The sequence below is a fragment of the Hippopotamus amphibius genome, chromosome 5, assembly GCF_030028045.1.
Source record: "Hippopotamus amphibius kiboko isolate mHipAmp2 chromosome 5, mHipAmp2.hap2, whole genome shotgun sequence".
NCBI classification, from domain to species: domain Eukaryota; kingdom Metazoa; phylum Chordata; class Mammalia; order Artiodactyla; family Hippopotamidae; genus Hippopotamus; species Hippopotamus amphibius.
Window position 1 is genome coordinate 94,043,737 of NC_080190.1, and position 14,421 is coordinate 94,058,157.

The following is a 14,421-nucleotide window of genomic DNA, read 5'->3' on the forward strand; positions in this document are numbered from 1 at the left end:
AACCATATCAGACAGTGTTATAATTCTTGCTTCAACTTCAAAAACTCAACAAGAGTAGGAAAACCTATGTACTTACCTACATCTTTCCATTTTTATTTCTTCTTCCTCATACCTCTTGAGGCTCTGTTCATTGTTAGTTTCTGTTTTTTTGTTTTTTGGAGGTTCTTTTGGTCTTTTTCTTTGTTGTTTATATTTGGTAATTTCTACTATTTTGTCTTCCAGTTCACTGATCCTTTTCTCTATTCTCTTCATTCTGCTGTTGAACCCATCCAATGAGTTTTTAATTTTTCATTATTTTATTTCCTGCTTATAAAATTTCCATTAAAAAAATCTGTATCTTTGCCAAGGCTTTATATTTCTTTGCTAAGTAAGACTTTTTGTTTTTTCATTTGTCTTACTGTGCATTTGTAATTGTCACCGAAGCATGTTTGTAACGGCTGCTTTTGAATCTTTGTCAGGTAATTTTGACATCTGTGTCATCTCAACATTGTCACCTCTTAACTGTCTTTTTTCATTCAAGTGAGATTTTTCCTGGTTCTTAGTGTAACGAGTGATTTTAGATGGTAACCTGTACATGTTGGGTATTATGATATGAGACTCTGGATCTTATTTAAACCAGTTTTAGGTGGCTTTGTCTGACACTGCTTTGAGAAACGAAGTTGGGTGGAGTGGGGGGCTTCTTACTCCTGGGTGGGGGGACATGCCAGGAGTCCCCTTGTTACTGCTTCCCACGTGGCTCCCACTGACCACAGTGGAGGACGGTGAGAGGGCCGGGCGGTGGTGAAAGTCCTGACTCTGCTGGGCCTACTGGACTCTGCTCTAAGAGGTGGGGGTGAGGCTTGGTTATCAGAGTCAGGCGTCTCCCCTGTGATGGGGGTGTGGGGACAAGTGCCAGCTGACTGGGCTTCACAGACTCCTCATTACAGCCTGTTGAGGGGCCCAGACATGCCCCACTTGCCCTTTGCCAATGTGTGTGGCGATGGGTGACAGTTTTTCTGTGACGTTTGCTGAAAGTAGATCAGTGGTTTCCTAAAAGTTTTCTGTCTCAACTGGGCTGCCCCTTCCCTGTCCTTCTGTTGGAGAGAGTGAGCTTTTGAGGGTGCTTTTGTCTGCACCCATTGCTGTTTCTAGGCTGTAAAAAGAAAGCTCAGGAACTTACTGCTGTGTCTCTCCTTGGGTCCCAGCTGGACAGCCTCCTCCTCTCCCCTTTCAACGTCTTCTGTTTCATTTCTTGTACAGCATCAGGCATTTCCTTGTGTCTAATGGGAAAAATAGGGGAAAGTGTGTCTACTCCATCTTCCTGGGGACTGGAAGTACTAAATCTTCCTTAATGTTAAGTAGCACTACCTGTGTGAGGAATGAGCATTAGATAGTCTAAGAGGAACCAGGAGGACATTGTCCTGTTTCTATTTGAGTGTGAGCCATTTCAGTGACTGTGGTCCGTTTGGTAGTGAAGGTGGAGTTCCTTTGGTGTCTGGTGTTATGTTCTCTGAAAGTTGAGAGTTGTGAAGTGTCTGAAGGTCTTTCTTGCGAGTAATATTCACTTTAGTGTCAGGCAGCTCTGTGACCCCCACCCCCAATACTTTCCCCTGAGGGGCCCTGAGGCCGCCATCTGGCAGCCTGGGAGGCCCCAGTGGGGGGCACCAGCTCGGGCAGTGCCACCTCCTCCATCCCCACTCCTGACACAGGACTTGCTCTAAGAGCAGAGCCAGATGCACTGACAGCCACGCGAGGGCGAGAGGGCAGCTGTCACTGGGGCTGGCTTGGTTGTGTCCTTAGCCAGCATCGTTGCCCTTTGTGATGTAGCAAGAAGGTCAGCGGAATCCCGCATTGCAAATAAACTTGTATTTATATTTCTTTCCCTTTCCAGGCAGAAGCTTATTATCCCTAATGGAAGTTGCCCTGTTATTTTGAATGCTTATTTTTGTCAGAAAGTTGTTGCCAAAGAAGATTCAAAAACAGCACGTGAAGTGCACAGTTGGAACACACCCCTTCCAAGAAGAAGCATCACTTTGGCCCAGATGTTTAGATTTAAGAGCCTAACAAATAACTCACCTGAAAGCCAGGTAAACTATCATTGACTTAGAGGTTTTTTGCTCTGTAGTAATATTGCGTTTAAAAGCTTTGGTATTTATAGAGGTTTTTACCTTTGGCCCTCTCCAGATATTCAGCAAATATGTATGTAATCATATCTGTAATTTATTAAAATATGAGTTTTCATTTTTTTCTGTTCTCATAATTGCCTAAGAATTTTATTTAAGCCTTTTTTATTTATTAAAAAAAAATCGTATTTTTTTTTTTTTTGCATGACATCTGTATCCCTTGGGATAAAAAGAGCTGCATAAACTTGAGGTTATACACTGGAGGTTGCTTTTTGGAATTTTCGTGGCCCTGAGCCATGATCATCCACCAAGATGAACTTGGGGAACCACTGAACTTTACTTGCAGTGGACACACAGGACACTCCCAGGGCCACTCGGCTCCAAGTGTCTGACTCCGGTGCACCTGCCTCAGGGTCTCCTAGTTACCTGAGTCAGCGCTGAGCAGAAGTCTGAGGCTGACAGCAGGAGTGGAAATCAAAAAGGAAAGCAAGTGGACTTCCATCCTGCTTTGCATGTGTGGAATCGAGCAGGATCTCCCTTTGACTATCAGAACATGTGTCTGGAGGAGATTGTGTAAAAGCAGGGCTGTCTAATCAATTTAATTTAACAGATGTAAAATACAGCTCAAAGTGCATTACTGCTCTAACACACAGTTTTAAACAGCTGTGTGGTATTAAATTCACAAGGTGTGTCTCCATCTCACATCAGTGCCAGGGGAGCTGCAGTAGAGCTTAGCAGTTGAGAGTGTGGGCTTTGGAACTCGGTGCCTAGTTCAGGTCCTGCCTCAGCCACTTCCTGCCGGGTGACCTTGGGTAAGGCACTTAACTCCTGTGTCAACATTCTCATCTGTAGAACGTTTGAATGATGCAGCCTCCCTCCTTGGGTTGTGAGGTTAAGTGTGTTTGTTACACAAGCAATATATGTGAAGAGAAGTGCTGGAATGCAGGAAGCATAGAGCACTCTAGAGGGGGTGTAATCTTACTCAGATGTTTACTGGGATTGTAAGGTGTTTCATGCTGTTCACAGGAGTGTGCAAAGTGTCAGCATTTCATAATAACCCTAGTCATTCTTTTATTTTGTTTTGTAGTTTGTGCTACTGAGATTGTTACCTCATGAAAGAAAAATTTTTAAATTACCATCAGGTATTTTAATAGCAGTACTTTCTCCATGTTTTCAAGTTCCTGAAATGGTCTATGCCCCCGCCGCTCCCCTGTTCATTGACTCACCAGGCCTCCTCGGGTGCGTTGGTGACCTGCAGATGGGAGCGCACGTCACGGGTGTGCTCCTGTCCTCGTCATTCCTTGCATGTCCTGCAGTCACGCTGGATGCTTGGGGTTCCCCAAGCACATCGGGATTTGGTATTGCAGCATGCCCTCATGAGTCAGACGAATTGTTCCTTTGCGTGTCTCGCCAGGTCATGTGTGGTGGTCGCACCGCTGTGGGCACAGACTGGACCCTCAGGCACGAACAAGCAGAGCCGGGCTTCCCCGCCCAAGCTCCCATGAGGGATTCTCTGCTGGATGCAGTCGAAAGCCAAGGAGCTGCCACCTGGTCAGGAGTTGGGGTCCGAGTGGTGGTGCAGAGAGTTTACTCTCTTCGCTTCAGGTGTCGGCAGGCAGATGGAGCAGACCCACCTGGAGTTCGGTGAGTGACAAGACACAGGCGCAGGTGCCCAGACTCACCTGGAGAAAGTAGAGGCTCTTCTCAGAGCAATTTCTTCACCATCTTCACCATGTGCATGGGTTGTTTCTGTTTGTTTGGTTTTTACTTACATCAAAATTTGGGACACGTGGTATGACAAAGGATTTTATCTATTTATATAAAAAGTCCTACTAAAAAAGTTTGTCACATTTACTTTTACCTTTAATAGTTCATGTTATTGAAAGTAATACAAGCATGATTGGTATTCTAAGAAGCCAAGGCATGGTTACATACTCAAAAAGACCACTGTCAAGTTTTTATGTCTTAAAAACCTGAATACATAAATGGCAGCTGTAAGTCTGTGGCTCCCAGATGGTGCTCCCAGATGTTGAGTCAGCATCAATGCTCCAGGCAGAACTTCTGCAGTGATGCAGACATTTTTTACTGCCCTAACCAGTGAGGTGGGCAGTGACCAAGTAGGAATTATGGCTGGTGAGTCCGAGGAACTACATTTTAAATTTAAGTTTAATTAAGTAGCACCATGTGGATAACGGCTACGTCGGTGCACAGGAAAGCTGGATGGCTACACGAGCAAGGGTAGACCTGTGATTCAGAGTCCTTGCTCCAACAGATTGTGGGAATGGCATCTTTTCTACTCAGATTTAGGCTCTTCCTGGTTTTATGTGTTTTCAAATAGCTGTAGACACACCATTGACTGAGAGTTCATTTATTTATGTCAGATCTTTCTGAGGTTATCTTTCCATGTTCAGTTGCCCTCAAGGCAGTAAGACAGATTTATAACAGAATAGAAATTAAAAGCATAGATGCCAGTTCATGAGACAATCGTTTTGTCTCTCTACTGTTAGGAAAACACATATTGAAGAAATGATAATTCACAGTCATCCTGTCCCTATGGCCCCTTCTGATGTTACTCAGAAGGAGCAGCAGGAAACACTGCTCTGTCAACTGTGAGTCTCTTCCAGTGGATGGCAACTTACTTTAAAGTACCATGAATTTCAGAAAATCTCTTTAGGTGTAGAGTTAGAGAATGTTTATTTTGGAATGATAGAAAAAATTTATTTTCATTTTGTTTGGAATACGTGTGTGTGTGAAACCATTATATCCATGTTTAGGTCTTTAACACGAATTGTAGCTGTTGACTGGTTTTGTGCTAGACTTAAATTTGTGCAAATCTACATAGAATTACCTGAGACAGTTATAGGTTAGTCAGAGTTTCTGTCTTGCTTAGCTTTTTTTCACGGTCTGTAGCCGTGGTGGACTCTGAGGAGGGACTACTGAGTGAGCCAGGCGTGCAGTGCACTGTGCCAGGGAGGTGGGCACAGCAGGGGCCGAGCAGCAGAGAGGGCGGGCGGAGCTGGCGGCGAGCAGTGTGCTTCTCGGAGGCCGTCCCTCCAGCTCTGCTGTGGCACCTGTTTCACTTGTTGAGCAAAGAGAAGAAATTGGAACGTAAGCTGCTGCCAGTGGTCGGCATGTGAGTGCCTTATGACACCCGGGACATAGTGAATGAGACTGTGCTCGTGGTGGATTGAAGGCAGGGCAGGCATAAACCTCAAATAAGAAAAGAGCATTGAGTTATTCAGATGTATTGAATATGCAGTGTGTGTGTGGGGGGGGGTGCTTCTTATTGCACCCTTGAGATTGTAAACAGAGGCTGGAGGACATTAGCCCCATTTCACAGATGAGGAAACTGGGCCTCAGAGAGGTTCTTACTTGCTGACAGTTATACAGGTGGATGAAAGAAAAACATCATGAGTATAGTATCTCCGAATGGCAGGGTTGTAGAGAATACTGGAGCTGAAAGAAAGGGGAAAATGTTGCGTTAGAACCAAGCTGTGTTTAGATTACAGCTGAGCCAGGGGTCAAGTCATCCTGGAAAGCCAGTGTGGGAACTGAGTGGATGGTGCATGGAGAGGAACTTGTAGAGAGTAGCCTACCATTTGGCCTTGGGTTTGAGACAGTGCTTCTCAGATGTCTTTGGGGTACAAAAGGGTCTTATTGTATAACCAATCATTGGTTTTTTCAAGATTCATTTGCTGAAATAATGATCAGGGTCTCTAGTTTACAAATCAAATTAATATAGAAGTAACATTACACTTAGCTCCCTACTAATTCTTTGCTGGTGTGTAAGGCATCTCCTTTGAGGTCTCTCAGCAGCCTGTGTCCTGGCGTGGACCTTTACACCTGCATATGCAACTAGATACGAGAGGAGACACCATGGGAAGACATAGGGGGTGTCGCCTAGATCACTCTTTTCTACTTGAGATGCTGCCTGTAACTTCCTGCCCATCGGTAACTATAGGCAGCCATGCAGTGCATGGGTCAGTCTTGTCCAGAGGCCCTAGCACGGTGGGCATAGCAGGCAGGTTAAACAGTGAGGACTGCTCTCGTGCCATCCCTTGTGTTCCCTCACCTGCTTTAGCCCCAAAGACCTCTCTAACCAGCAGTGAACTGAAGACTGCTCTGATCACGATGTATTTTCTACAGAGCCAGAAATTGCCATGTCGGAATAAAATAAGGCCTTTGTGAAGAGAAACAATGCTGTCTTCTGAAACTCTTCTGCCACGGTGATTCTCCCTTCCTCCCCAGGCTAGTCAGATGACTCCCAAGGAAACACTGTGGTGACTTTTCTGTCTAACTTGGAACCTTGACCGTATCGTCTTGGTCTGTCCCCAGTGCTCTAGCAGTGTCACTTTTATGAGATCTCTAAGAGCTTATCTTCTGATGGCAGACACCCCAATTTTTGACAGCTTTGAAATTGAAAGAAATTTATTTGAAGCCTGCCAGTCCCAAAGAGGGTCAGATAGATTCTGTTAAAAGGCTCATGTCCTCTAAGCTGTGAAGCATTATCAAAAATACACTCTGGATTTTAGAAATAAAATAAGTAAGAGTCTCCTGTCCATTGTTCTTCTGGATAACTTCCCTTAATGCAAGCTATTAATGAAAACATTTCTCCAAAGCAATCTACAGATTCAGTGAAATCCCTATCAAATTACCAATTGCATTTTTTACAGAACTAGAACAAAAAAATCCTAAAATGTGTATGGAGACACAAAAGCCCCCGTGTGGCCAAAGCAATCTTGAGGGGAAAAAAATGGAGCTGGAGGAATCAGGCTCCCTGACCTCACGCTATACTACAAAGCTACAGTAATCAAGACAGTATGGTACTGGCAAAAACACAGAAATATAGATCAATGTAACAGCATAGAAAGCCCAGAGATAAACTATGGTCAACTAATCTATGGCAAAGGAGGCAAGGATATACAATGGAGAAAAGGCAGCCTCTTCAATAAGTGATGCTGGGAAAACTGGACAGCAACGTGTAAAAGAATGAAATTAGAACACTCCCTAATGCCATACACAAAAATAAACTCCAAATGGATTAAAGACCTAAATGTAAGGCCGGACACTATAAAACTCCTAGAGGAAAACATAGGAAGAACACTCTTGGATATAAATAACAGCAAGATCTTTTTTGATACATCCCCCCAGAGTAATGGAAATAAAAACAAAAATAAATAAGTGGGACCTAGTGAAACATCAAAGCTTTTGCACAGCAAAGGAAACTATAAGCAGGACAAAAAGCCCTCAGAATGGGAGAAAATATTTGCAAATGAATCAGCAGACAAAGGATTAATCTCCAAAATATGTAAACGGTTCATGCAGCTCAATATCAAAAAAACAAACCTAATCAAAAAATGGGCAGAAGACCTAAATAGGCATTTCTCCAAAGAAGACTTACAGATGGCCAGGAGGCACAGGAAGAGCTGCTCAACATCACTGATTATTAGAGAAATGCAAATCAAAACTATAATGAGGTGTCACCTCACACCGGTTAGAAAATCTACAAAGAATAAGTGATGGAGAGGATATGGAGAAAAGGGAACCCTCTTGCACTGCTGGTGGGAATAGAAATTGATACAGCCACTATGGAGAACAGTATGGAGGTTCCTTGAAAAACTAAAAATAGAATTACCATATGACCCAGCAATCCCGCTACTGGGCATATACCCAGAGAACACCATAATTTAAAAAGACACACATACACTCCAGTGTTCATTGCAGCACTATTTACAATAGCCAGGTCATGGAAGCAACCTAAATGTCCATCAACAGATGAATGGATAAAGAAGATGTGGTACATATATGTACAATGGAATATTACTCAGCCGTAAAAAGGAACAAAATTGGGACATTTGTAGAGACATGGATGGACCTAGAGACTGTCATACAGAGTGAAGTAAGCCAGAAAGAGAAAAACAAATATTGCATATATTAACTCATATATGTGGAATATAGAAAAATGGTACAAATCAGCTGGTTTGCAAGGCAGAAATACAGACACAGATGTAGAGAACAACCATATGGACACCAAGGGTGGGGGGATGAATTGGCAGATTGGGATTGCCTTATATACATTTCTAATAAGAAAAAAAATATCAAATTGTACACTTTAAATACATACAGTTTATTGTATGTCAATTATATCTGAATAAAGGTTCTAAAAAAAAAAAAGAAAACATTTCTACTTGGTTTCTCAAGGTGTTATAGGTCAGAGTAACTAACATGAACTTGTTTTATAAATCACTAAATCAAAGGTAACAAAAAAACAGTCCGGAGGACACTCCCTAAACAGTAAGCAAGGCAGTCTGTTCAGAGCCAAAACACACCTTTATCTAGATCCACTGCATATTGGATGAATGTTATATAAATGCATGACTAATAAGACCACAGGCTTTTTTAGCCCAAAGGGAGCACTAGTTTATAGTGGAGGAAACTGGGGCAAAGAAACAGTAAGTGGATTCCTAGTGACTCCCTCCCTCCTGGCAGAGTGGAGTCTAGACCCAGTGGCCTTGCTCCCAGTCCATGGTGATCACATTAAGCTTTGCCTTTTTTCCTCCCTTTCTGAAACCTTCACTTCGTTTCTTCTTGAGCTATTTAACTTGGGGACAAATAATTTAATTTTATTCTTCAGAGACGCACGTTCTTTCTAGCCTGTCATTGCAGGAATATTTGTTACAGGAGAGTTAGTCTTTTGTGAGGGGATTGAATTCATAGAATTTGCTCAATGGTGATGCATTTGGACAAAAGCCTGGAGGGACAGAACCTTCTTATTTAACTATTTTCTAGTTATCTTGCATTTTAGTTTTACGGAAATCCATTGAGCTGAATTCAGGGAAAAAGCGCATTTTCCTTTCTCTATACCTTGATGTTTTATTCTCTTTTCATCTTTTGACCCTTCCTTTAGTCTCTTGTCTTCTGTTTCTTCCTCTTTTCACTAAGGGAAAAAAGAATCCACTGTTGTCCTGGGCCAGGTTTTGGGTCTGCATGTTTGACAAAACCAGGCATAATCGTGTGCTCATGGAGCATAGTCTGGTAAGGAAGTCTCACACAAAACAATTGAAAACAATACATTTATGATTTTAAGTTGTGGTCAGTGCTCTGGTGAGAAAAAGTGGGATACTATGAGAGACCAGTGGAGAAGGCACAGAGTTTACTTTGGGGATTCACTCACAGGTGTTCTAAGGCAGTACTGTTTAAGTGACACTTGAAAGCTAAGTGGATGTTAGGTGAAAAGCAGATGAAAGAGAAGTGCCTGCAGAGAGAGAGAGTGCCCTTGAGAGCTCCAAACAGGAGGGAGATGGCAGAATGGCCAGCATGCGTGGGCATGGGCAGGAACTGACCCCAAATAAGGTGTACCTGTCTGACAGACCCTTCGGCTGTGGGATGGAAAATTGTTTGGGAAAGGGGATGTAGAGCAGGGCTCCAGTGGAAGCAGAGAGGCCCGGGAAGAGACTACTGCTGTGTCCAGCACAGCCCAGGCTTCAGGTCTCACGCGGCACCACGGGGAAATGGAGAAAATGTTTCTGATGTGTGTGGTGACTTGGTAAAAGATTGACGGGGGGTGCGGGTGGGGGGTAAGGTGGAAGGAAATATTAAGAATGATCCTCAGTTTGATTGCTCGGTTGAGTGATGGACCAGTTACTGAGGTGAGGAAACCAGTTTGGAGAAATCAGCATGGAGGCTGTTTAGTTTAAGATTCCTGTAAGACATCCAACAAAGGATGTTAGATGAAAAGTCTGGATATACAAATCTCACATTCAGAGAAGATTTTAGATTGGAAATAAATATTGGGGGGTTTTCAGCCTAAAGCTGGTCAGTCAATATATTTGTATGTGCATTTGTTTTTTTGGCTAATTTGAGGAGATTATATTTGTCCATGGTGCTAAACTCCAAAGGCCGTGGGGGGACTGTAGTGAGAGGCAGATGCCCCAGCTCTCCTGCCTTTACCCCCCTCACAGCTGTTCTGTCACAGCTGGAAACTGTCTAAAGCCAGGGCAGTGGATGAGATCACATTAGGGAAATGGTAAACACAGAGGAAAGAAGAAATGTAGCATCAAGATCTAAGGTCCTTTAGAACTGGAGAATGGGTAGAAGAGGGACCACAGAGGAGCCTGGAGAGGAAGAGCTAGTTGTGGCAGGCACTCAGGATGGTGGGATGCCATGCGTGCTAGAGGGCGGCTGACATGGTGCCGCCAGAGACGCCTACTAAGGTGACCGATGAAGCCACGTGAAGTTTTTGGATGACTTTATGCACAGGAGTTCCTGGGGGTGGAGGGGAGGGTGGAAGCTAGTGCCCTGGGTATGAAAGAGTGGGTGGGAGGTGGGGAGCATGGACAGGGTTTGATAGCAAGGTTTTGTTGTTGCAGAAGAGACTGAGAATGCCCAGCGTTCAACAGCACAACAGAACTGCAGTGCAGGCAGCCGTCTCCTGCTCCTAATACAGACACCGTTTGTCGTCTTCTTTTTTTTTTTTTTTAATTGAAGTATATAATTGGTTTACAGTGTTGTTAGTTTCAGGTGTACAGCACAGTGATTCAGTTTTATATATACATATGTATGGTGTGTATATATATACTTTTTTATATTATTTTCTATTATGGTTTATTACAAGATACTGAGTATAGTTTCTTGTGTTGTACGGTAGATCCTTGTTGTTTATTAGTGGTGTGTATCTGTTAATCGCAAATTCCTAATTCATCCCCGCCTCCCTTTCCCCTTTGGTAACCATAAATTTGTTTTCTATGTCTGTGAGTTTGTTTCTGTTTTGTAAATAAGTTCATTTGTATCTTTTTTTAGATTTGGGTATAACCAGTGTTCATAGCAGCACTGTTTACAGTAGCCAAGACTTGGAAGCAACTTAAATGTCTGTCAACAGATGAATGGATAAAGAAGATGTGGTACATATATACACAGTGGCCAAGCTGACTCCACCACTTAGCAGGGAAACTTGGAGCAAATTATGTTTCCTTATTTGTGAAATTGGAATTATAATGCTGCCCGTAATACAGGTTCATGATGAGAATTAAATGAGATCACATATGTAAAGCATTTACTACAGTGCTTCTCATATACTAATAGCACTCAATAGAGCGTGGCTCACTAGCTCTTTAAAAGCAAGCATGAATACTTCAAAATTGTAAAATACTGATAAACGACATTGTACAATAATAGAAACCTAAAATAAGGAAAGACGTGTAGTTATGAAACAGCATTTGTGTTAGTTTTGCGTCTGTTGTCTGGCTGCAGGGGAAGCTTGATTGAAGTGGTTTTCCGTCCATGCTTTTGGCCACCCTCACCCTACTCGTCAGCAGGGAGTTGATGCTCATTTACATTAGAAAACAAACATTTACTTATATTCATGTGTGAACTGTGACCTCTGCCTCTGAATGTTGGAAGTATAGAAGTTCCTCTGTGATTAACATATTTCCAACAACTGCCCTAACGTTTTGTCCGGTATTGGATGGTGCTGATAACTACAGCGGGTCTAGTTTTGTCTTTATCTAGAGCAACTAAAGGCAGCCCAGGCTGCTGGTGGTGGAATTGCAGAATGAGGAACTAGCAGGAGTGGGGATGATTCGAGGCCTTGGCTGTGTTTTGACAGTGGAGAACAGCTCTTGTCTCCAGCTTCCTACTCATTTTCCTCAGTCTCTTGAGGTCCTGTGCAGACTTCACTTCCGTCTCATGCCACTTGCCCTGTAAAGTTTCTCCTGATTTCCCCCATGGAAATAGTCCCTTCTTCAGTGTGGCAGAATGAAAAAAACACATTTTGGAAGGAGACAAGCTTGGGTTTGAACCTGAGCTCTGCCACCTACTAGCTGTATGTTCTCGGTTAAAATAGATAGGCAGGTAGATAGATGATCTTAACTCCATTTTCTTAACGGCCTCATGCAGTTAGTTCCGTCACTGTCAGCCTCGTGTGGTTGTACTGAAGACTCAGTGAGGTGACATTTAGAACGTGTCTGCTGCCAGGCAGACACTTAGCACTGTTCGCATTAGGACTGTTATGTTCACTTGTAGTTAGTTACAGAGGTATCAGCCTTTGCTGTAAGGTTGTCAACCCCTTGCATATATGGAGTACACGTCCTGTGCATGTGTTGTGCCTACTGTGTGTCCCTAAATATATTTCTGTTACATGGGTCTCTTTTTGGTATTTGTGGTGGTTTGTCTTTGTGTATCATTTCTCCCCTTTGGATGGCACAAAATGGATCCACTTCTCTAATCTTATCTCTTTTTTTAAGTTTTCATCATTTTGCTCGTCTGGTGTCAGATTATGCTAACTGACTGAAGTCTGTAATGTTTCAGAGTGGAATCGGAGCTGTGGATAATTTGAAAGCAATATGTTCATGTTCTTTAAACACTGTATGGTAAACACTGTGTGATACCAGTGCATAGCACTGATCCACTTCATATTTACAGCTTACACGTACCTTGAACATGTTTCCTTAATGAGCTTATTGATAACATGAAATAGCAATGAAAGTTCCCTTGTTCTTCTTTTGTGTATTAAACCAGTGATACAGTTGAAGGAAAAAATCAAAAGGAATGACAGCGGCCTAGTGCTGTGAGTACAGATGGTTATGAAGATAAAACTTTCATGACAGCACGAAGACAGCAAGAGTGATTTTCCAGATTCATAGCCGGACAGCTGTGGTGTGTGTACCCACAGTTCTAAGCTTGCGTCGTGGTCTGGCCTTGGTGACTTTCCAGCACCTGTTACCCATCAAGATCAAGAATGGTTTCAAGGTGGCCCTATATAAAAGGCGTGGAATTTTCTGCCTGTTCCTGACCTCCTTTCCCAGGAAACTTTTGTTCCTAAAAGAGGCTGGAGACCTCTCCTGGTCTGCTCCCGCACCGCCCATTCCTGCAGCTGTGATCTGGAGCAGTAATGTGGTCACACTAGAACTTTCCTAGCAGCCAGATTGTAGCTCTGGAATGTGTGCTCTGAGATGACAGCACCGAGCAGAGCCCTGGGAGACGGAGTGACAGCCTGCAGCATTTGGGGGGGCGGGGGGGGGCAGCCAGGTGCAGGCTCTCAGCACCACATGCTTCTGCAGCCGAAGATGCGCAGACGGGTGAGATCAAGAGTGAGGCCCGGCTTGACTCCCCACTGTGCTGGGCTGCCACAGCTTGCTTCCCCCGTCTCCCTGTTCGCCTCTGTCACGTGGACCTGTACTGCCCTGCCTCCCAGCTGTTGCTGGAGCCAGAGCACTTGGGGCAGCCAGCTGGCAATCTTGGTAGGCTTGCCCTCGTTGTGCTCATATCTTGGCCCTGAAGCTCTAATTAGCCTGAGCCTAATAGGCCCCATGTGCCACAGAAAACTGCAGCAAACGTATCCTTCAAAACCATTCTTTGGAAGAGGGAGACACTATGGTACATGAACAGGGACCCTTGTTTCTTCTGGACCAGTTAGCCAGGCAGCGATATAAATGTCCTGAACCTTCACTTTTATTTGCACAGATGCAAAAAGAGAGGGACAGATACAAGGGCATCTGGACAGGTGCTTGTACAGTGAGGATAGTGGCCAGGTGTTGTGCATTCACTAGTACTTGTCAGTGCTTTCAAAATCACCCCATACACATTGTTTCTAAATGTCACTTCTCTCGTTTAACCATCTAAGGTCAAGACTGTGACTCATCTGGTTTTGGCACAGGACCATGAAGATAGTGGACACATAGTAGGATGTGCAGGTGGGGAAAAGGAGTGGCGGGTGAGGAGCTGAGGACGTGGTGTGTGGTTGTGTCCCCTTCTTTACGCAGGACTAACCGGGTTGCAGGGATGTACCGCACATGCCGCCGTTCCTCTAAGAAGACCATCAGGGAGGCTGGTGAGGTCAGAATCACCAGGAACACTGTGCTTTAGGAAAGAAAGAAGATGAGACGCTTGGACTCAGGGCCCCTGCAGAGTGGTCAGTCAGTGTGAAGGAGCAGGCAGAGGGCAAAGAAGAGGGGCCCTTAGGGAGGAGGCAAGGGGGGAATAAGAGGTGCTCTAGAGCGAGGATGTTTATAAAGAGAAAAAGAGTCCAGTTGAGAATGACTGAAGGGTTTCAAAGCATTTGTTACAATCAGTGCAGAACTAAGAGAAATCAAGAAAAAATCAAGCAGCCACAAGTAGAAGATGAAAGGGTGAAAACAACATTTAACACTAAATGAAACTTAGCTGAGGAGGAAGGAACCCATGCTTTGAATTAAAAAAAGGTCTGCGTTGTGCAGGGGAAGCTGGTGGGGAAAGGGTTCCCAGGTCTGGAGTAGCTCTGGTTGTCGCATAGATGCTCTGGGGTGTCCTCAGATGTGTCCTGGCCTTTCTTCTCCCTGCCGTG

At 43.9% G+C, this 14,421-nt stretch overlaps 1 protein-coding gene across 12 annotated transcripts in view; it reads left to right on the forward strand.

Moving 5' to 3' along the window:
• Window positions 1–14,421, forward strand: part of SPIDR (scaffold protein involved in DNA repair) — a 337,463-nt gene that overhangs the window by 240,640 nt on the left and 82,402 nt on the right. For 11 of the 12 annotated variants that reach the window (XR_009053672.1, XM_057734363.1, XM_057734364.1 and 8 more), the window contains 2 exons: window positions 1,871–2,066; window positions 3,517–3,746. Coding sequence is in view for 11 of the 12 variants with exons in the window: in XM_057734363.1 (XP_057590346.1) it covers window positions 1,871–2,066; window positions 3,517–3,746 (426 nt within the window). In the remaining variant the exon portion in view is untranslated. The remainder of the gene's footprint in view (window positions 1–1,870; window positions 2,067–3,516; window positions 3,747–14,421) is intronic. The other variant, XM_057734374.1, reaches the window with a different exon arrangement.